The sequence below is a fragment of the Pleurodeles waltl genome, chromosome 3_1 (genome assembly GCF_031143425.1).
Source record: "Pleurodeles waltl isolate 20211129_DDA chromosome 3_1, aPleWal1.hap1.20221129, whole genome shotgun sequence".
NCBI lineage: Eukaryota > Metazoa > Chordata > Amphibia > Caudata > Salamandridae > Pleurodeles > Pleurodeles waltl.
In genome coordinates, this window is record NC_090440.1 from 873,400,405 (window position 1) to 873,423,777 (window position 23,373).

The 23,373-nt window shown below is 45.5% G+C and overlaps 1 protein-coding gene across 1 annotated transcript in view; it reads left to right on the top strand.

The window, feature by feature from the left end:
- The window catches only part of LOC138284720 (protein argonaute-3), a 916,780-nt gene that overhangs the window by 718,246 nt on the left and 175,161 nt on the right, over nt 1-23,373 (top strand). Inside the window, exon 16 of the mRNA XM_069223834.1 lies at nt 22,027-22,161. Coding sequence (XP_069079935.1) covers nt 22,027-22,161 — 135 coding nt within the window. The remainder of the gene's footprint in view (nt 1-22,026; nt 22,162-23,373) is intronic.

A 23,373-nucleotide genomic window follows, 5' to 3' on the forward strand; every position in this document is an offset into this window, starting at 1 on the left:
CTGGGCTCCACAAATCTGCCAGGCCTCCAGTCACAATTCACCGGCATGACCTTCCTGCTGATGCTAGATTCCAGGCTTATAAAACTTTCCTCAAGAAGCACAAGGTCAAAATGTGGTAGCATGCCCAGGTCCTGTTACATTTAAATCTTGAATACTGGATGGCAATCTTGGCCTTGCCGGGCGCATACTTTGATGTGCCAATTCTGCAGTCCCACTGGCACTGCCTTTGGTTTGTGGTTTGACTGGAACATTCCACTGTCCTCTGCTTTATTTGCCCCTCCTCCCAGTGTTCATGAATGTGATGTTGGTGGTGCCAACCCATCTCTTCAGGTTGAGAATGCACATATTCAATGTACTTCGATGACTATCTGCTGAAAGCAGGCGCACCTCCGCTAGTTTTGGACCACTTGCAGGCAGCACTTTTGTTGTTGGCCACCCTAGGGTCCTCAATCAGCAAACCAAAATCACCTCTTTGGCCCATGCAGAAAAGTCTCTTTATAAGGGCCATCATGAACACATTGGCTTTGACGACATTTCTGTCCCCACAATGAGTCCAGGGCATTGAGGCTATGATCATGATGTTTTGGGTACAAGCCCTTATTCAAGCCTTGATGGTACTGAGTCTTCTTGATCACCTGGCATTGGGATACTGCTGGTGCCTATTGCCCGTTGGGACATGCATGACTTGCAGTGGAACCTTTGCACTCAATGGTTGCAACACTGTGTGTATTGTCAGAGGACATCTGCCCAGGACCTGTAGTGGTGGATACTGGGCACCAAACTGAAGGGTGGCAGACCATTTTCTTGCCTCATCCAGACAGTACTGTAGAGGTTAGTGCATCAGCTCTGGCCCTGGAGGGGGTGAGTGTTACCTGGGAGAAGTGAGGATCAGAGAACAGTAGTTCTTGATGGAGCAGCCTTAGCACATCAGTGTAAGGAAATGCCTCCTTGGCATTGTTACCCCCTGACTTTTTGCCTTTGCTGATGCCAAGTTATGATTTGAAAGTGTGCTGAGGCCTGCTAACCAGGCCCCAGCACCAGTGTTCTTTCCCTAAACTGTACCTTTGTCTCCACAATTGGCACACCCTGGCATCCAGGTAAGTCCCTTGTAACTGGTACCCCTGGTACCAAGGGCCCTGATGCCAGGGGAGGTCTCTGAGGGCTGCAGCATGTCTTATGCCACCCTGGGGAACCCTTACTCAGCACAGACACACTGTTTGCCAGCTTGTGTGTGCTGGTGGGGAGACAATAACTAAGTCGACATGGCACTCACCTCAGGGTGCCATGCCAACCTCACACTGCCCATGGCATAGATAAGTCACCCCTCTAGCAGGCCTTACAGCCCTAAGGCAGGGTGCACTTTACCATAGGTGAGGGCATAGGTGCATGAGCACTATGCCCCTACAGTGTCTAAACAAAACCTTAGACATTGTAAGCGCAGGGTAGCCCTAAGAGTATATGGTCTGGGAGTCTGTCAAACACAAACTCCATAGCACCATAATGGCTACACTGAAAACTGGGAAGTTTGGTATCAAACTTCTCAGCACAATAAATGCACACTGGTGCCAGTGTACATTTTATTGGGAAATACACCCAGAGGGAATTTTGAGATGCCCCCTGAAAACATACCCGACTTCCAGTGTGGGCTGATTAGTATTACCAGCCTGCCACACACCAGACATGTTGCTGGCCACATGGGGAGAGTGCCTTTGTCACTCTGTGGCTAGTAACAAAGCCTGTACTGGGTGGAGGTGCTTCTCACCTCCCCCTGCAGGAACTGTAACACCTGGCGGTGAGCCTCAAAGGCTCACCCCCTTTGTTACAGCGCCACAGGGCATCCCAGCTAGTGGAGATGCCCGTCCCCTCCGGCCACGGACCCACTTTTGGCGGCAAGGCCGGAGGAGATGGAGGATTCCCCCAATAGGATTAGGGATGTGCCCCCCTCCCCTCAGGGAGGAGGCACAAAGAGGGTTTAGCCACCCTCAGGGCTAGTAGTCATTGGCTACTAACCTCCCAGACCTAAACACACCCCTAAATTGAGTAATTAGGGCCCCCCCAGAACCTAGGAAGATAGATTCCTGCAACCTGAAGACGAAGAAGGACTGCTGACCTGAAGCCCTCCAGAGAAGACGGAGACACCAACTGCTTTGGCCCCAGCCCTACCGGCCTGTCTCCCCACTTCAAGAGAAACTGCTACAGCGACGCGTCCCCCAGGGTCCAGTGACCTCTAAGCCTCAGAGGACTACCCTGCATCTAAAAGGACCATGAAACTCCAGAGGACAGCGGCCCTGTTCCACAAAGACTGCAACTTTGCAACAAAGAAGCAACTTTTAAAGACCACACGTTTCCCGCCGGAAGCGTGAGACTTTCCACTCTGCACCCGACGCCCCCGGCTCGACCTGCAGAAAACCAACACTACAGGGAGGACTCCCCAGCGACTGCGAGCCCGTAAGTAGCCAGAGTTGACCCCCCTGAGCCCCCACAGCGACGCCTGCAGAGGGAATCCAGAGGCTCCCCTTGACCGCGACTGCCTGCTTCAAAGAACCCGACGCCTGGGACACTGCACCCGCAGCCCCCAGGACCTGAAGGATCCGAACTCCAGTGCAGGAGCGACCCCCAGGCGGCCCTCTTCCTAGCCCAGGTGGTGGCTACCCCGAGGAGCCCCCCCTTGCCTGTGTGCATCTCTGAAGAGACCACTGGGTCTCCCATTGAAACCTATTGCGAACCCAACGCCTGTTTGCACTCTTCACCCGGCCGCCCCTGTGCCGCTGACGGTGTACTTTCTGTGCCTGCTTGTGTCCCCCCCAGGGCCCTACAAAACCCCCCTGGTCTGCCCTCCGAAGTCGCTGGTACTTGCCTGCTGGCAGACTGGAACCGGGGCACCCCCTTCTCCATTGAAGCTATGCGTTTTGGGTACCACTTTGACCTCTGCACCTGACCGGCCCTGAGCTGCTGGTGTGGTAACTTTGGGGTTGCCCTGAACCCCCAACGGTGGGCTACCTTGGACCCAACTTTGAACCCTGTAGGTGTTTTACTTACCTGCAAAACTAACCAATACTTACTTCCCCCAGGAACTGTTGACAATTGCACTGTCTAGTTTTAAAATAGCTTATTGCCAGTTTTGCTAAAACTGTACATGATATTGTGTTGATTCAAAGTTCCTAAGATACCTGAGTGAAATACCTTTCATTTGAAATATTACTTGTAAATCTTGAACCTGTGGTTCTTAAAATAAACTAAGAAAATATATTTTTCTATATAAAAACCTGTTGGCCTGGAATTGTCTTTGAGTGTGTGTGTGCCTCATTTATTGCCTGTGTGTGTACAACAAATGCTTAACACTACCCTCTGATAAGCCTACTGCTCGACCACACTACCACAAAATAGAGCATTAGAATGATCTCTTTTTGCCACTATCTTACCTCTAAGGGGAACCCTTGTACTCTGTGCATGCTATTTCTTACTTTGAAATAGTACATACAGAGACAACTTCCTACATTGGTGGATCAGCGGTGGGGTACAAGACTTTGCATTTGCTGGACTACTCAGCCAATACCTGATCACACAACTAAATTCCAAAAATTTTCATTAGAAACTGATTTTTGAAATTTGAGCTATTTTTCAAAAATTTTAAAAGTCCTGCTAGGGCCTTGTGTTATTCCCTGTTAGCATTTCTTTTAGAGTTTAAAAGTTTTGTAAAAGTTTGAATTAAGTTCTAGAGATAGTTTTAGATTCTTAAAAAGTATTCCAACTTTTAGAAACATAATGTCTACTACAGAAGAGATTGTGATGGAACGCAACCTCACCCCTTACCTGCATCTTAGGATGTCAGAGTTAAGGTCTCTCTGTAAAATCAAAAAGATAAAGCCTGGTTCAAACCCTACCAAAGTACAGCTCCAGGAACTCTTGGCAGAGTTTGCTAAAACAACCCCTCTGATGATGCCCTCACAGAGGGGGACACTAGTGAGTTGGGGGAACTCCCACCTCCAACCCTAGATAGAGAGACCAGGGTTTCTCCAACCCTGACTCCACATGTGATAGTCAGAGATGCTGCTTCTCTCACAGGAGAGTCCAGCAACTCTGGAAGCATTGAGGACAGCCTCAATGATGATGACCTCCTGCTAGCCAGGTTGGCCAAAAGATTGGCTTTGGAAAGACAGATCCTTGCCATAGAAAGGGAAAGACAAGAGATGGGCTTAGGTCCCATCAATGGTGGCAGCAATATAAATAGGGTCAGAGATTCTCCTGACATACTAAAAATCCCTAAAGGGATTGTAACTAAATATGAAGATGGTGATGACATCACCAAATGGTTCACAGCTTTTGAGAGGGCTTGTGCAACCAGAAAAGTAAACAAGTCTCACTTGGGTGCTCTCCTTTGGGAAATGTTCACTGGAAAGTGTAGGGATAGACTCCTCACACTCTCTGGAAAAGATGCACAATCCTATGACCTCATGAAGCCTACCCTGATTGAGGGCTTTGGATTCTCAACTGAGGAGTACAGGATTAGGTTCAGGGGGGCTAAAAAATCCTCGAGCCAGACCTGGGTTGATTTTGTTGACTTCTCAGTCAAAACACTGGATGGTTGAATTAATGGCAGTGGTGTAAGTGATTATGATGGGCTGTACAATCTGTTTATGAAAGAACACCTGTTAAGTAATTGTTTCAGTGATAAACTGCTTCAACATCTGGTAGACCTAGGACCAATTTCTCCCCAAGAATTGGGAAAGAAGGCGGACCATTGGGTCAAGACTAGGGTGACCAAGACTTCCACAGGGGGTGACCAAAAGAAAGGGGTCACAAAGACTCCCCAGGGGAAGAGTGTTGAGACATCCAAGGGTAAAAGTAAAGAGTTTTCTACAGGGCCCCAAAAACCTGCTCATGAGGGAGGGGCCAAAGCCTCTTCACAATCCAATTTTGGGTACAAGGGTAAAAACTTTGATCCCAAAAAGGCCTGGTGTCGTAGCTGTAATCAGCAGGGACACCAAACTGGAGACAAGGCCTGTCCCAAGAAAGGTTCCACTTCAAACTCTACTCCAGTTTGCACTGGAATAGCCAGTCTCCAGGTGGGATCAACAGTGTGCCCAGAGCAAATCAGGGTTCACACTGAAGCTACATTAGTTTCTGAGGGTGGGGAGAACTTAGTCACACTGGCTGCCTGGCCCCCTAATATGCAAAAATACAGGCAGCAACTCTTAATTAATGGGACTAGTGTAGAAGGCCTGAGGGATACAGGTGCCAGTGTCACCATGGTGACAGAGAAACTGGTTTCCCCTGGTCAATACCTGGCTGGAAAAACGTATCCAGTCACCAACGCTGACAATCAGACGAAAGTACATCCCATGGCTATGGTAACTTTAGAGTGGGGAGGGGTCAATGGCCTGAAACAGGTAGTGGTCTCCTCAAATATCCCTGTAGACTGTTTGCTTGGAAATGACCTGGAGTCCTCAGCATGGGCTGAGGTAGAACTCAAAACCCATGCAGCCATGCTGGGTATCCCTGAACTGGTGTGTGTCAAGACAAGGGCACAGTGCAAGGCTCAGGGTGAAAAAGTGGTGTTGGAGCCTGGAATAAGGGCCCAACCCTCCAAGAGAAAAGGAAAGAAGACTGGGGAACCAGCTTCAACAAAAGGAAAAGAACCTCTCTTCCCAGGAGGAAACTCTGCCCTCTGAGGGAACTGAGCCCATGGAGTTAGGACCTTATCAGGTTGAGGTCCTAGGCCCAAGGGTACCCACAAGGGAACAGTTGTGTAAGAGGCAAGAAACATGTCCCTATCTTAAAGGCCTTAGGCAGCAAGCTGCTGAAGAGATCAAAAGAAAAATCACTTGAACACGTAGAGTCTACTGGGAAGATGGACTCCTCTACACTGAGGCAAGAGATCCCAAACCTGGTGCCACTAGGAGAGTGGTAGTGCCTCAGGAGTTTAGGAAGTTCATTCTGACCTTAACTCATGATATTCCACTTGCTGGGCATTTGGGACAAACCAAGACTTGGGAAAGGTTAGTTAACCATTTCTATGGCCCAACATGTCCCAGAAGGTAAAGGAGTTTTGTGTCTCCTGTGCCACCTGTCAAGCCAGTGGTAAGACAGGTGGACACCCAAAGCCCCCCCTCATTCCACTTCCAGTGATGGGGGTCCCCTTTGAAAGAGTGGGTGTGGACATAGTGGGTCCACTTGAACCTCCCACAGGCTCAGGGAATCAGTATATCCTAGTGGTAGTGGATCATGCCACTAGGTACCCTGAAGCAATTCCCCTTAGGTCCACTACTGCCCCTGCAGTAGCTAAAGTACTCATTGGTTTCTTTACCAGAGTGGGATTTCCTAAGGAGGTGGTGTGTGACAGGGGTACCAACTTCATGTCAGCATACCTGAAACACATGTGGAATGAGTGTGGGGTGACTTACAAACTCACCACACCATACCATCCACAAAACAATGGTTTTGTAGAAAGATTTAACAAGACATTGAAAGGCATGATCATGGGGCTCCCTAAAAAGCTCAAAAGGAGATGGGATGTCCTCTTGCCAGGTCTGCTTTTCGCCTACAGAGAGGTGCCTCAGAAGGGAGTAGGGTTTTCCCCCTTTGAACTTCTGTTTGGCCATCCTGTCAGGGGACCACTAGCTCTTGTAAAAGAAGGCTGGGAGAGACCTCTTCATGAGCCTAAACAAGATATAGTGGACTATGCACTAGGCCTACGTTCCAGGATGGCAGAGTACATGGAAAAGGCAAGCAAAAACCTTGAGGCCAGCCAACAATGCCAGAAGATGTGGTATGACCAAAAGGCTGCTATGGTTGAGTTTCAGCCAGGGAAGAAAGTCTGGGTTCTGGAGACTGTGGCTCCCAGGGCACTTCAGGACAGATAGAGTGGCCCTTACCCAGGGCTAGAGAGAAAGAGTCAGGTCACCTACCTGGTAGACCTAGGCACTAGCAGGACCCCCAAAAGGGTGATCCATGTGAACCGCCTCAAACTCTTTCATGACAGGGCAGATGTGAATCTGTTGATGGTAACAGATGAGGACCAGGAAGCTGAGAGTGAACCTCTCCCTGATCTCCTCTCCACTGACCCTAAAGATGGCTCAGTAGATGGAGTGATCTATTCAGACACCCTCTCTGGCCAACAGCAATCTGACTGTAGGAAAGTCTTACAACAGTTTGCTGAGCTCTTTTCCCTAACCCCTGGTCAGACACACCTGTGTACCCATGATGTGGACACAGGAGACAGCATGTCTGTCAAAAACACATTTTTCAGGCAGTCTGACCAAGTTAAGGAAAGCATCAAAGTGGAAGTCCACAAGATGCTGGAATTGGGAGTCATTGAGCACTCTGACAGCCCCTGGGCTAGCCCAGTGGTCTTAGTCCCCAAACCTCACACCAATGATGGTAAGAGAGAGATGAGGTTTTGTGTGGACTACAGAGGACTTAATTCTGTCACCAAGACAGATGCCCATCCGATTCCAAGGGCAGATGAATTAATTGACAAACTAGGTGCTGCCAGATACTTAAGTACCTTTGACTTGACAGCAGGGTACTGGCAAATCAAAATGGCGCCAGGAGCAAAAGAAAAGACAGCATTCTCCACACCTGATGGGCATTATTTGTTTACTGTTATGCCCTTTGGCTTAAAGAATGCCCCTGCCACCTTCCAAAGGTTGGTGAATTAAGTCCTTGCTGGCTTGGAGTCCTTTAGTGCAGCTTATCTTGACGATATTGCTGTCTTTAGCTCCAGCTGGCAGGATCACCTGGTCCACCTGAAGAAGGTTTTGAAGGCCTTGCAAGCAGCAGGCCTCTCTATCAAGGCATCCAAATGTCAGATAGGGCAGGGAACTGTGGTTTACTTGGGACGCCTTGTATGTGGTGGCCAAGTTCAGCCACTCCAACTCAAGATCCAGACTATTCTGGACTAGGTAGCTCCAAAAACCCAGACTCAAGTCAGGGCATTCCTTGGCTTGACTGGCTACTACAGGAGGTTTGTGAAGGGATATGGATCAATAGTGACACCCCTCACAGAACTTACCTTCAAGAAAATGCCTAAGAAGGTAAACTGGACTATAGAATGCCAACAGACCTTTGACACCCTGAAACAAGCTATGTGCACAGCACCAGTTCTAAAAGCTCCAGATTACTCTAAGCAGTTCATTGTGCAGACTGATGCCTCTGAACATGGGATAGGGGCAGTTTTGTGCCAAACAAATGATGATGGCTTTGACCAGCCTGTTGCTTTCATTAGCAGGAGGTTACTCCCCAGGGAGCAGCGTTGGAGTGCCATTGAGAGGGAGGCCTTTGCTGTGGTTTGGTCCCTGAAGAAGCTGAGACCATACCTGTTTGGTACTCACTTTGTAGATCAAACTGACCACAGACCTCTCAGATGGCTAATGCAAATGAAAGGTGAAAATCCAAAACTGTTGAGGTGGTCCATCTCCCTACAGGGAATGGACTTTATAGTGGAACACAGTCCTGGGACTGCCCATGCCAATGCAGATGGCCTTTCCAGGTTCTTCCACTTAGAAAATGAAGACTCTCTTGGGTAATGGTTAGTCTCATCCTCTTTCGTTTGGTGGTGGTGGTGGGGGGGGGGGTTGTGTAAGGAAATCCCTCCTTGGCATGGTTACCCCCTGACGTTTTGCCTTTGTTGATGCCAAGTTATGATTTGAAAGTTTGCTGAGGCCTGCTAACCAGGCCCCAGCACCAGTGTTCTTTCCCTAAACTGTACCTTTGTCTCCACAATTGGCACACCCTGGCATCCAGGTAAGTCCCTTGTAACTGGTACCCCTGGTACCAAGGGCCCTGATGCCAGGGAAGGTCTGTAAGGGCTGCAGCATGTCTTATGCCACCCTGGGGACCCCTCACTCAGCACAGACACACTGCTTGCCAGCTTATGTGTGCTGGTGTGGAGAAAATAACTAAGTCGACATGGCACTCCCCTCAGGGTGCCATGCCAACCTCACACTGCCCATGGCATAAATAAGTCACCCCTCTAGCAGGCCTTACAGCCCTAAGGCAGGGTGCACTATACCATAGGTGAGGGCATAGGTGCATGATCACTATGCCCCTACAGTGTCTAAACAAAACCTTAGACATTGTAAGTGCAGGGTAGCCACAAGAGTATATGGTCTGGGAGTCTGTCAAACACGAACTCCACAGCACCACAATGGCTACACTGAAAACTGGGAAGTTTGGTATCAAACTTCTCAGCACAATAAATGCACACTGATGCCAGTGTACATTTTATTGTGAAATACACCCAGAGGGCATCTTAGAGATGCCCCCCTGAAAACATACCCGACTTCCAGTGTGGGCTGACTAGTTTTACCAGCCTGCCACACACCAGACATGTTGCTGGCCACATGGGGAGAGTGCCTTTGTCACTTTGTGGCTAGTAACAAAGCCTGTACTGGGTGGAGGTGCTTCTCACCTCCCCCTGCAGGAACTGTAACACCTGGCAGTGAGCCTCAAAGGCTCACCCCCTTTGTTACAGCGCCACAGGGCATCCCAGCTAGTGGAGATGCCCGCCCCCTCCGGCCACGGCCCCACTTTTGGCGGCAAGGCCGGGGGAGATAATGAGAAAAACAAGGAGGAGTCACTGACCAGTCAGAACAACCCCTAAGGTGTCCTGAGCTGAGGTGACTCTGACTTTTAGAAATCCTCCATCTTGCAGATGGAGAATTCCCCCAATAGGATTAGGGATGTAGCCCCCTCCCCTCAGGGAGGAGGCACAAAGAGGGTGTAGCCACCCTCAGGGCTAGTAGTCATTGGCTACTAACCTCCCAGACCTAAACACACCCCTAAATTGAGTATTTAGGGGCCACCCAGAACCTAGGAAGATAGATTCCTGCAACATGAAGACGAAGAAGGACTGCTGACCTGAAGCCCTGCAGAGAAGATGGAGACACCAACTGCTTTGGCCCCAGCCCTACCGGCCTGTCTCCCCACTTCAAGAGAAACTGCAACAGCGACGCGTCCCCCAGGGTCCAGCGACCTCTGAAGCCTCAGAGGACTACCCTGCATCTAAAAGGACCAAGAAACTCCTGAGGACAGCGGCCCTGTTCCACAAAGACTGCAACTTTGCAACAAAGATGCAACTTTTAAAGACCACACGTTTCCCGCCGGAAGCGTGAGAATTTCCACTCTGCACCCGATGCCCCCGGCTCGACCTGCAGAAAACCAACACTACAGGGAGGATTCCCCGGCGACTGCGAGCCCGTAAGTAGCCAGAGTTGACCCCCCTGAACCCCTACAGCGACGCCTGGAGAGGGAATCCAGAGGCTCCCCGTGACCGCAACTGCCTGCTTCAAGGAACCCGACGCCTGGGAAACACACTGCACCCGCAGCCCCCAGGACCTGAAGGATCCGAACTCCAGTGCAGGAGCGACCCCCAGGCGGCCCTCTTCCTAGCCCAGGTGGTGGCTACCCCGAGGAGCCCCCCCTTGCCTGGGTGCATCTCTGAAGAGACCCCTGGGTCTCCCATTGAAACCTATTGTGAACCCAACACCTGTTTGCACTCTTCACCCGGCCGCACCTGTGCCGCTGAGGGTGTACTTTCTGTGCCTGCTTGTTTCCCCCCCAGTGCCCTACAAAACCCCCCTGGTCTGCCCTCCGAAGTCACGGGTACTTACCTGCTGGCAGATTGGAACCGGGGCACCCCCTTCTCCATTGAAACCTATGCGTTTTGGGCACCACTTTGACCTCTGCACCTGACCGGCCCTGAGCTGCTGGTGTGGTAACTTTGGGGTTGCCCTGAACCCCCAACGGTGGGCTACCTTGGACCCAACTTTGAACCCTGTAGGTGTTTTACTTACCTGCAAAACTAACCAATACTTACTTCCCCCAGGAACTGTTGACAATTGCACTGTCTAGTTTTAAAATAGCTTATTGCCAGTTTTGCTAAATCTGTACATGATATTGTGTTGATTCAAAGTTCCTAAGATACCTGAGTGAAATACCTTTCATTTGAAATATTACTTGTAAATCTTGAACCTGTGGTTCTTAAAATAAACTAAGAAAAGATATTTTTCTATATAGAAACCTATTGGCCTGGAATTGTCTTTGAGTGTGTGTGTGCCTCATTTATTGCCTGTGTGTGTACAACAAATGCTTAACACTACCCTCTGATAAGCCTTCTGCTCGACCACACTACCACAAAATAGAGCATTAGAATTATCTCTTTTTGCCACTATCTTACCTCTAAGGGGAACCCTTGGACTCTGTGCATGCTATTTCTTACTTTGAAATAGTACATACAGAGCCAACTTCCTACAATCAGTCTTCTGGACTGCCTGCTATCCATCTGGTTCTCCAAGTTGTTCGCATTCCATCAAGGGCAGGTCTGTCCAGATATTACAGATAATACAAATTCGATATAGTAGTGCCATAAGCAGGGGGTATGGAATCACAAACCCTTTAGCCCTCAGACTGTAGAGGTGGTGGCTTCTTCTTCAGATCTAAGTCATTTGGCCATTCCATGAATGCCAGAGCATATGAGCTCAGCAAAAGTTGTGTTTCCAATCACGAGTGACGCCTGCTCCACAGGCCATTTTCTTTGCACCCTACAGTTACGTTCTCGAGGTTCTCTAGGAGACTCGTTCTGCCTTCGGTGAGACTCCAGCTTCCTTTATGTACCCACCACCTTCTCCATGGGGTCAGACTAGAAGAGTATGGTATTCTGGCCTGCTGTGTCTGAGCATATACACTGTACTCCAACTGCCTCTTTGGAAAGACCTACTCCTATCCTAACAACAGGGCAGGGTGACACATCCAGACCTCCACACTATTCACCCCATTTGGTGCCCTATTGTTGGACAGGAAGATCGATCTTCTACTGGCTAAGCTGTCTGATATTCTTCCATTTGTTTTGGTTTTGCTTGTCATAGGTTTGCTGTGTGCACTTGTAAAGGTTGCTTTTAAAGGTTACCAATCAGTCCCTTTGGCTTTCCATTGTTTGCTTGATCATTCCTCTATTCAAGCTAGGGTAACAGAGTGGAAAGCATACGTGGATGGCAGCTACAGAGAGTGTAAAATGGAGAAAACCCAGTTGAAGAATGTTTGGTGTTATTACATACAAATTTCACTATGCTTGTTCCATCTAACCAAGAGCCTTCAAATTGTGGCAAAATGGCAACATAAGAATTGCTCTACAGACTGGTTTGCAAGCTCAGATTGATTATTCGTTTGTACATATCAGATGGTGGACAGTGCCTTCGAAATCCCCAAGAGAACTGAGAGTGCCCTCCAGAATTTGGAGGTTAACTGGGACTCCCGTCTCAGACAGTACTGACTGGGTGACCATCAGGGCGTAGTACCTTGTCCAAAAACAGAGGTGATAATCGAGAAAAAGTTGAAACACCTTTACAGGGAATAAACTGGGACATTTTGTTAGGTCAGTCTACAACTACTAAGAGAGTGTTATAACATAAAACCGATACCAAATGCACTAAGAAATCCATTTAGGCATGCTCTCAGGGCCTTTGTGGACTTGGCATAGTGATAAATAATCCCTGAGGTTTTTGATGGACTGTCAACCCTTGAGCACAAATGCTACTTTGAGCTACAAACTTCGTCAATCCAGATCTTGTCTATTTGCTTAGCTTTGCTACCCCTGGATGTCCAGCTAATGGATAATCAAGACTCCACAATGTATCTTGGTGTCGCAGTTCCTTAGTTGAATGTCAGACCAAATCACTCGCAGACGGGATGGGATGCCTTTTGAAACCTCTGAGTTTTTTTTTAGTTTTTTTACCCTGGTTTTGCATCTTTTCCTTAGATGGAATTTCCCTCAGATCTTTCAGCAATCTCTCCTTTTGAATTGGTGCTGCAAAATCATCGAATGAAAGGATCGGTTTGATCTGTCTTTAACTTTTGTTTGGTTGTCATGTCTCGAAAGGTGTAGTTAGCCTTCCGATTACTGGTCCTTGGACAAAAAGTAATTATAAAAGGACACTGTGGAAAAATCAGAGACCAGAATAGCTGCCTTGTAGGTAATGTTTTAGACAACTTAAAACACTTTAAATTATGGCGATCTGTGAACGCTGTGGTTACATTGGGCGTATGAACTATATAATGTCTCCAAGTGACAAACGCATCCTGAATTGCCAATAGTTCTTTATCTCACAGGAGATTACAAGACAAGGAGATACAAGAATGAAATGCAGTAGATGTAATTCGGAAGTTCTGGGATCTCTGTAATAAAATTGCAGCAACTGCAGAATCAGAAATGTCAGCCTTCACCTCAAATGGCAATTCATGCAGTGGGTGTAACAACACAGGTGCTGTAGTGAATGCTTCTGACTTCCACAAAAATTGTACTCCTTTTCACAATACTCTGGTTACAGGAGTGACCATAGCATAAAAAGTATTGATAACCCACCAGTGGAAGTTAGAAAACATTTACTGGTTTGGGGGTTGGCCATTTCCCTACCGCACTAACCTTCTTTGTATCCATCCAGCTGATAGAGATAAGATAAAATCGAGGAACTCTATGATAAAGTGTAAACATCTAATTATATCCTCTAGTGCAGTGGGGGTTTGTGAGGCCTCCTCAGGAGGTCAGCAACTGCTTAGAAAATTAAATAACATTAACAGATTAATAAAGTGTATGTAAATAAAGAAATAAAGTGTACAACTGAAAATTGTAACAATTCTGTACATGTCACTTTTGGAATTGGAATTGGAGGTTAAACATTAAGTAAGTATCCTTAGATTGATTTATGGGAGCTGTGTAGTGCATCAAACAAAAGGGTATGAATGATGAGTGGCCTCAATTGAATTTAGAAACTCTCCATCCCTTCTATTAAAATTAAATTTAGCTTATTTTTATATTTTTTTGTGAATTAAATTAAATATTCATAATTGGCGTATTTGTTTGTCAAATCACCTATGTGATCTGTGGCTCCGGGACTGGTCAGAGCCTGAAGTCATCGTCCTCCCATTCCAAGACCTGGAGACGATTTGGTAAATTAGGCACAAGAGAAGAGCAAGAAGTTGAAGCGGTTTTCGACTTCTCCTTATCTGTTGGCCGAGGAGCTGAGGGAGAGTTAGCAATCTAGGCCTCGTTCTTAGGAACCTGTGTCTGGGCTGGCTCCACATCTCTCCTACTTTCCAGGAGCTGAAGCAAACACTTTCCAACTTAAAGAGTTTTATGAGGCCATGGGCCTCATTTTTGGTCAATCCGACCCCATTGGTGTGTCTTCGGGCCCCACCGAGTCAGAGGCGGCCCCATCTAGATCAGTGCTGGCGGCTTCTGCCTCAGCTCCGATGGGCTCCTGAGGATCCAGACTAATGCCGGTCATACCATCTTGACCTTCCCTCAGTGCTAGTCTCGATGCCAACACTCCCGGAGCCCATCCATGGCGCCACCCCCATTGTCATTCCCGACTCTGACATGGAGCCAGATGGCCGTCGCCTGACACCAAGTCCGATGCCGGCTGGAGCCTTACATCATAGATCGGAGCCTGAGCCCTATTCACTTGGGCTGGGCCTCGGGAAGGACTGGGAGGGGTCGCTGGACCCTTTAGAATACCAGCCCTATGAGAGAGAAATGATTGGTGTGAGGATCTGGGTCATGCCAGTGGACTGGACTCCTCTCCAGGTACTGGTATGCTTTCTCCCCCTACCTTGGCTATGGAAAGGGGAGCTTCCTATGCTATGGTGGTGAGGAGGGCTGCTGAGATCCTAGACCTTCAACTGTCCTCAGTGGCAGTCAAGACTAATATCTTGACAGAGGTGCTGCAACCAGAAGCTTCCACCTCCAAACCCCTGCTCCCGTTCAATGATGCACTTACCAACGTCCTTCTGGGTATCTGGTTGAAACCCAGCACAAGGTCTTATGTGAATAGGACGATTGCCGCCGCCATCGCCCCACATCTGTGGACTCAACCTTCCTCACCCAGCACTCTACTGAGAGCTTGGTGGTCCAATCCTCCACTTCCCACAGCACTTTCCTTACCTCTGCCCCGAATAGGTAATCCAAGAGTCTGGACTAATTTGGGAAGAAGATGTTTTCTTCTGCCAGCCTGGCATTGCGGTCCTTGAACACAGCATGCCTTCTGGGCCATTATTCCTACACTCTGTAAGACACGATTGCGCAAGTGCTGCCCCAGGTTCTGGAGGAGACCTGGGCCGTACTCTCCCAGGCTGTTGCCGATGGGAGAGATTTAAGCAAACATAACAGATGATGGACGGAATGCTGAACAATGCAAACATTAACCCCCAGTCACAAAGATCTGGGTTTAATCCATCATTTTTTTGCCCACAACACCACCCCATTTTGAACCCAGCTATATGCAAATCAGTCTTGACCATGCTCTCCATAGGAACAGTCCAGCCAGAACTACCAAGCCAGGTCCTCTCTGGTCTGGAAACAAGCATCCTGGGATCGGTTTCGGAGTATCAACCTTAATTAGCCAGGCTAGCTTGAATCCAGTGGCACAGGGAGCACGGGACCCACGTCTGGGCATACCCCTACCACTTAGGGTGACAAAGCAAACAGAACAGATGATGAACGGAATGCTGAACAATGCAAACATTTATCCTCAGTCACAAACATCTGGGTTTAATCCATCATTTGTTTTCCCCACAACGCCACCCCAGTTTGGACCCAGTCATATGCATATCAGTTTTGACCATGTTCCCCATGGGAACAGTTCAGCCTGAACTGCCAGGCCAGGTCCTCTCTGGATTGGAAACAAGCATCCTGGGACTGGTTTCGCTGTATCACACCTCATCAGTCAGGCTAGCTTGAATCCAGTGGCCCAGTGATCATGGGACCCATGTCTGGGCATACCTCTATCACCAACCCAATTTCAAAATCCAAGATTATGCAAGCTATTAAAAACATTCCTTCAGGCAAGGCCCTAGGACCAGATGGCTCACCGATTGAATTTCATAACTCTTTACAGCCTCACTTATTGATACTTTAGAAACAACCCTTGCCCATTTTGTCTCTTTGGGCTTAGGATCCGGGATACTTCAGAAGCGACTATTGTAGTTATACCTAAAAAGTGGAAAGACCACTCTGACCTCAAACATTTTAGACCCATCTCCCTCATTACCTCATTATTATGGAAGCAAAAGTTTATACTAAAATCCTCACCAATAGTTTTACACCACTGATCCCAAAATTAGTTCCCTCAACACAATCTGGCTTCATCAAAGGCCGATTAGCTAGCGACAACACTCACCTTTTTTCCCCACGTTATAGAGAAGGCCACTAATTTGCTCTTCCCCCCAGTGGGGGGCATCACTCTTGATGCGGAAAAGGCTTTTGATAAAGTATTGTGGCCTTCCCTTAAAACTGTCCTCCCAAAACATAACCTGGGAGATGAATTTGTCAAGATGGCCATGGCCCGTACTCAAATCCCTCGGCTAAAATTAGGATAAATGGAGCTCTATTCCAATAATTTTTCCGTCAACAAGGAACACATCAAGGCTGCTCCCTATCCCCCCTATTGTTTCTATTTGCCATTGACCCCTTTTACTAATGGTACAAGAGTCAGTGAGCAAACAGACATCTTGTTTATTGACATCCCGTATAAAACCGCAGCTTACGCGGTTGACATCCTTATAATTACCACCTCCCCAGACCTTGCTATTAAATCCATCCTGGATATTATTATAGATTTCGCTCACTTCTCTGGCTTTACCCTCATTAGGGATAAAACAGAGATTATTCCTCTGAATATAAACTTCCACCATTCCATAATTGGTTCATCAAACTTCCAATGTAAGAACAATATTGAATACCTTGGTATCTGGTTCTCCAGGGACCATGCTGAATCTGTTTCCATTAACAAAGCTAAGTCACTAAATAAGATTAAAGACCTACTTAACACGTGGTCGCCTAAACATATTTCTTGGTGGGGCAGGCTTGAAACCATCAAGATGATGATTTCACCCCTGCTAAACTTCCTAACCAGCATGCTCCCTCTTCACTTGTCGCCCGAGTTTTTCTTAAAAATAGATAAAGGAGTCTCCATCTTTCTCTGGAAAAACAAAAAAAAACAGGCTCAGCCTAAAAAAACTGAGGTCTCCTCTCAAAGCTGGAGGCTTCAACTTCTCTGACTGCATTGTTACCAAACTGCCTATTTGGCAACCCAGGGGGCTTGTTGGCTTATTACTGACAACACAAAAAAACCTGTATGGTTGCCTATAGAGGCTTCAATCTGCGCCCCCTACTCACTACTTGCCACTGTAACAATGTCATACCGTCTCTTTATCCAGTCTTGAAAGATCATGAATGACACTATTCAGACAATATTATCCCTAGACACTGTATTGGATACCAAAATACGCTCCTCCCTTTCTCTTTCCCTTTAATAAGAAACTATAGACTCCCAATTCTTCAACAATTAGACCGATATGGGCAGCAAAGGAAATTTCAGCTACTAGCAACCTGTACGACCACACTGAACCGTTTACTTTTGCCGCCCTAAAATACAAACACGGTCTCCTGAACATTGATTTTTATGACTTCTTACAAATCAAGACCAAAATATCTAAATTTGGCCTATTCCCCGACTCTACCATCTTCCACAATCTACATTCCTTTCTCTTGCAAGGCCATATAGCGTCAACATTTTATAAATTACTCACATTCATGAAAACACCTCGAAATCCACCACTGAAAGAGAAATGGGCCTCATATTTCTCTGCTAAAAATCTCACCCTACCTAATGAGAACACCTGGTCACAAATAGGCTCAAACCTATTGAAACACAGGTTGATCCGTTCCGTAACTCAAACCAAATTCTTTACTGGACTCCTCCTATATTGGACCCCTTCAAAACTATTCTGCTTCAAACTGGTGGATTCAAACTCCTGCTGGTTATGTGACTCCTCTCCAGGTCACAAAGGACACATGTTCTTCTCATTACCTTACCACTACAGAAAATCTTTAATAGTCTCATACTAATGCCCTTTCCCCTGATCATACTGGGACCGCATTACCATTAACCCACTACTAGAGCTTTCTGTATCGGATACCCACCTATTAGATCCGCTGCTCACCATTGCTATTAAAGTGATCTTTCTTGACTGGAAATCTATTAACAGTGTCTCATACCACATTTGGTGGGCATGGGTAACCTACTTAAGAAGCACACATTTAAACCAGTCTAACAACAAAAGACTCCCCACAACTTCCTGTTATATATGGGACTCGCTCGACCAATTCTGCTCTGGGCCCCTTAGTTAGTGGGAATCCTACACTAGGACCTTACTTTGACCTCATATATCTGCTACTGAACTTCTGTGCCTCTTTAATATGTCACTCAACCTGTGACTAGGTCATGTAATAACAGTAGCTTCACATCTGCTAGCGTTTATCTCTATAATATATTTTTGTTTAAAACTCATATCTTTTTCACAGTTTCATCATTACGTGACTAAATGGCTGTAAAATGTAAAACTGAATTAATGGAATAAGCAAATATAACATGAACGTATATGTCTCATGTTACAATCTCTTCTCCCTCTTTTCTGTTGTTAGCCCACCCCCATGCCCTACTGGTCTATATTTTTCCTTCTGTATTATTTTGATAAAAAAACCAATAAAAATGTATTGAAAAAAAGTGATCCTAAAATACAAGTAGGTACATAGTAAGTAATTGTTAGCCACAGGCAGTGGTGTCATTCCATGTAAGAGCCTTGAACATTAAGCAGAGTGTTTTGATTTACATCATTTGCTTCACCGGGGACCATTGAAGCTCTTCTAAAAGGGATGTCATGTGGGATCTCCTTGGCAATTTAAAAATGAATTGTGCAACTTTATTTTGCATCCCTTTATAGTCTAAGTAAAGCATTATTTGGGTAGTCCCAAATAAATGGAGTTTGCACAATCTAGTTTAAACTCAAAAAGAACTATGAATGCCATTTCAGTGCTTCCATGGGGTGTTAGCATGATATTCAGTCTCAGCAGTAATATGCATTTTGGAACTACAACATCAAACTGACGTTTCATTAAAAACTGCTATCTGTTATCACATCCAGACTTTTGCAGAGTCCCTGGATATAAGTGTGGAGCCAGTTTCCAGTGGGCAGTATAGATGGGTCCAGAGGTTGAGTCAGTGCTACCATTGTCTTTCTGCATTTAGTTTCAAAGTGTTGTTTCTCATCCAAAACCATATGAAATGTAATGTGTTTTGACAATTATGCTGGAAAGAGGTTTTGCCATCTAAGCAGAGTGTTACCTGAGAGTCATCTGCATGGTTAAACAACATGTAGCCTCTTGTAGCTGGTTCATTTGTTCAAGTGGGGGATAAAGAAGAGCCTTGAGGGGCTCCACATTTTACAGATACCCCACCTGCCAAGAAAGGTGAGAGTTTAACTGCTTGGGCCTGGTCTTTTAAAAACGATTTCACCCAGTTCAATGGGGAAACGCCAAGTCCTGCCACCTCTAGACGGTCCATCCAAATGTTATGTTCGACTCTGTCAAAGGCGAATGATAAGTCCAGTAATACAAGTTCTGACACTAATCCTTTATCTATATCAATTGCTTCCTCACCTGTTAATAATAGTTACATAGTTTCTTTGTTATGCCCAGGGCGAAAGCCTGTCTGGAGATGATCAAGATAGTTGGAGGCTTGAAGGTGACTGCTATTCTCTTGGCCAACATGGACTTTAAAAATGTTGGCAGCATATTGTAATAGTGATATAGGGTGGTAATTCCTAAAGATTGCTGGATAATCACCCTGTTTCATAATGAAACTGCAGTAGCACTTAAGAAACATTTTGGATTTGTGCACTGTGTGAGTTACTGAGGATGCTCATTAAAGGTTCCACAATTACTGGAGCCATCTTTTTCATAATTGTAGGGGCGGCACAAGTCCAGTGGAGACTAAGGCTTAACTTCTTTATTTAAGCATTTCAGCATATACATATCTATTGACTGAAATATGGATAGGTGAGTATAAATGATTTAATTATCTACTGACTGCTTGAATTATGTTTTGATTATCTGTGATTGCTGCTACAAAAATAAAGCTCAATTTTTCACTAAATTGTGGTTTGTAGTTCGACCTTTATGAGACTCTTTCTGATATGAAAGTTCATTGATAATTTTAAAAACCTTTTTCTGAGTGTTGGAGGTTTGAGAAATCTTCTTAGAGTAATAGGCGGTTTTTACCCTTAATAATTTACATCTATAGTCAGTCAACCCTTGTTTAAATCTGTTCTTTACCTCACCATAGTTCCTAGGTCATTACATTCAAGTGTCTTTTAATAATTATTGAGAAAACCAAGGAGCTGGTGTACTCTTTTTGTTATTTGTCTTTTTACCATCGGGAAATGTAAATTTCTTGCTTAGTCTATCCACGCAGTAAATTCTCGCTCTGCTTCGTCTCGAGATGGAGAAATGTAAAGTGAAAAAATGTTGATGAAACATTTTCTGCATTTAAAATTTTTCCCATTTAAAAAGCGATGGTATTTTTCAGTTATAAATATGGTAGCATGTCTACCATCCACTATGAGCAAAATGCCTGCTGTGTGTAAATGCCGCACTTTGAAATGAGAGAAAACTCAACTGAAGAGTTAACTTTGTTTTTGTGCATTCTATATAACTCATAATTTTGATTTTCTCTCATGTCAAAGTGTTGCATTTACAAACAGCAGGCATATTGCTCCCTGTGACATGTAGAGATGTAGTTGTATTTATTAAATGGGAGGAATTTAAAGTTAAGAAACATGCTTCATAAAACATTAAGACTTAATTGGCTTAATGCAAAGTAGAGAAAAACATTAAGACTCAGGGCCTCATTACGAGTCTGGAGGTCTCTTGGGCACCAAATGCAGTGTTGCGAATGGCACATTATGACCGCAGCCGCCGTGCAATGGCCAGAACACCAGCACTGCCAGGATTAATCGTCCTGGCAGTCCTAATCTGCCAGGGCAGCAGTGCAAGCAGCACTGCCCTGGGGATTACAACTTCGTTCTCTGCCAGTGATTTCATGGTGGTAACACTGCCATCAAAAGGCTGGTGGGGAACGGGTGCAGGGGGCACCAGGGGGGGCCCTGAACTGCCGATGCACCTGGCATGGGCAGTGGAGGGCCACCCCGGCCAGCAGCGCCTCAATGTTCAATGTCTGCTTTGCAGAAAGTGAGCATTACGAGGGTGCTGGTGCACCCTGCATCCTACAGCATTACCGCCAGCTCGATTACGAGCCAGTGACAATGCTGTAGGGTGTTTCCCACTAGGCTGATGGGCGGAAACTGTGGTTTCTGCCAGCGGACCTATCGGGAAACTCTTAATGGGCTCGGCGGGGAGACAGCCATTATGGCGCAACCTCCCCGTCGGAAGTTCGGCAGACAGCCAAGACTGTCCGCCGAACTCATAATAAGGCCCTTAATGTTTCATGAAAACATTTTTCTCCACTTTAAATTTCTTCCATTTAAAAATAAAAAATGGCTATGTTTTTCAGGTAGGAATATGGCACTCAGTATACCAGCCACTGAGAGCAAGATCCTGCTGTTTGTAAATGTGACACTTTGAAATGGGAGAAAATTAAAATTAAGAGTTAACTTAATAATTAAGTTAAGTTAACTCTTCATTTTAATTTTCTCTCAGTCAAAAGCATTTGGAAACATTATTTTGTTCTCAGCTCCAATACTGAGTTGATGATCACTTTTATTTAAGAGTTAAATAAATCTTTGCTTCAATTCTGAACCTCTGTGGCCCACCAGGTTCATAAATCTGAGTGGAGCTTTTATCTAACTTTACAAGGAAAATACAACACTTATTTATTACAGTTCTTAGTTAAAAAATGAGCTGAACGCTGGGGGCTACTTTGAAGGTTTCTATGAGCAACTGGTAGCTCACGATCAACTGGTTGGAGACCACTAGATTATATTGTATGTTAACCTCCAAAACTCATAAGGGTCCTGAATTAGAGTCCCAATGCTACAATTTGACATCATCTGCCAGTTTGAATATATTGTCAGACATTTCACTGAATATATATATAATTGTGGGTCGAGAGGGATCTAATTTTGCACATTTTTAAAACATTTTTAATAATAATAATTTTTGTTTTTTCATTGAAGGTGTTGTATTACGAGCTGCTAGCAATACGAGAAGCATGCATCAGCCTGGAGAAGGATTACCAGCCAGGAATCACTTACATCGTGGTGCAAAAGCGTCACCATACAAGGCTGTTCTGTGCCGACCGGACTGAGCGGGTATTTCATATTTGCCACGTACTTTTTTGATTGGCAGCTCCTTGGCATCATGGACCCACTGTGTCTGATTGCACAGTCTGCATTCATCAGTGTTGTAGGGTAAAATATCTGCAGTGGAAAAAAAACTGGTAGTAGAGAAAGCAAGAGCAATCCAATATGCTAATAAGAACAAGTGTAAGTACATATAAGAAAGAGAGTGGTTTACCATAGACTAATTTGGTACCCTCTTGCAAGGCATTAATAAGCAGTTCAGTAGCTGTGCACAATTACAGTAAATCATGAGACTGGAGACTAGCCTTAAATAAATAATAATGTAATCCATAAGAAAATAGCGCAAAAGAAGCACAGCTAAGTATGTATTATGTATTACACAGCTCAGTCCTTCACTAAATGAAAGAGAACCTATTATGTTTGCTGCAGGGTAGACAAGGTTTTGAACTTAGAGGCTACTTTAACGGTCATCAGCAGGACAAAACAATACAGTAGACCTGCAAATGTGCTGACTTTAGAGAACCAATCAGAAAATTTGTAGTAAGGTCAAGGTGCAGTATTAATTGTAATATTATTAACTGGTAATTGCTAGGAGTAAGCACTTTGCACTGCTGACCGTGTAATTTAGCTATTCAGAGCAGCCCCCATGTCCATCATTTGATTCTTCCTTCTTAGGTGTCCTGTATTGTTTTATTCTGATGTCCCTTTCACTTAGTGAAGCACTGGGCTGTATAATTCATAATTACAGTCATACTTACATACCCAGCTGTGCTGCCATGACCCAAGTCATTTGCTTTGTATATACAAACTTATATTCACTGTTACAGTTGTTACTCAGCATGTGATTAATGTGTACATTCCAGTACTTGAGTTACTGCCTTTGCGCTATTTCCTTCTGCATTCCATTAATTATTTTTTTGCTCTTAGGCTAGTCTCTGTTCTCATGAATTACATTAATTGCATTTAGAAATTAAAAATTAAATTGTTTATTATTACGTTGTAAAAGTGTACTAAATGAGCTCACAGTGAACCACTCTCTCCCACATGTAGAAAAAATACATTAACAACTCAAACGTTCTGCTTCCAGTTTCACAACATGATCCACAATCTGAACTGGTCCTCAATGCTCTTTCACTTTCTGACTTTGCCCATCTACTGTTGTATGTCCAACATTATTTAATGCATTGCAATGCAAGGCATACTTTTTAAGCCTCTAATCTC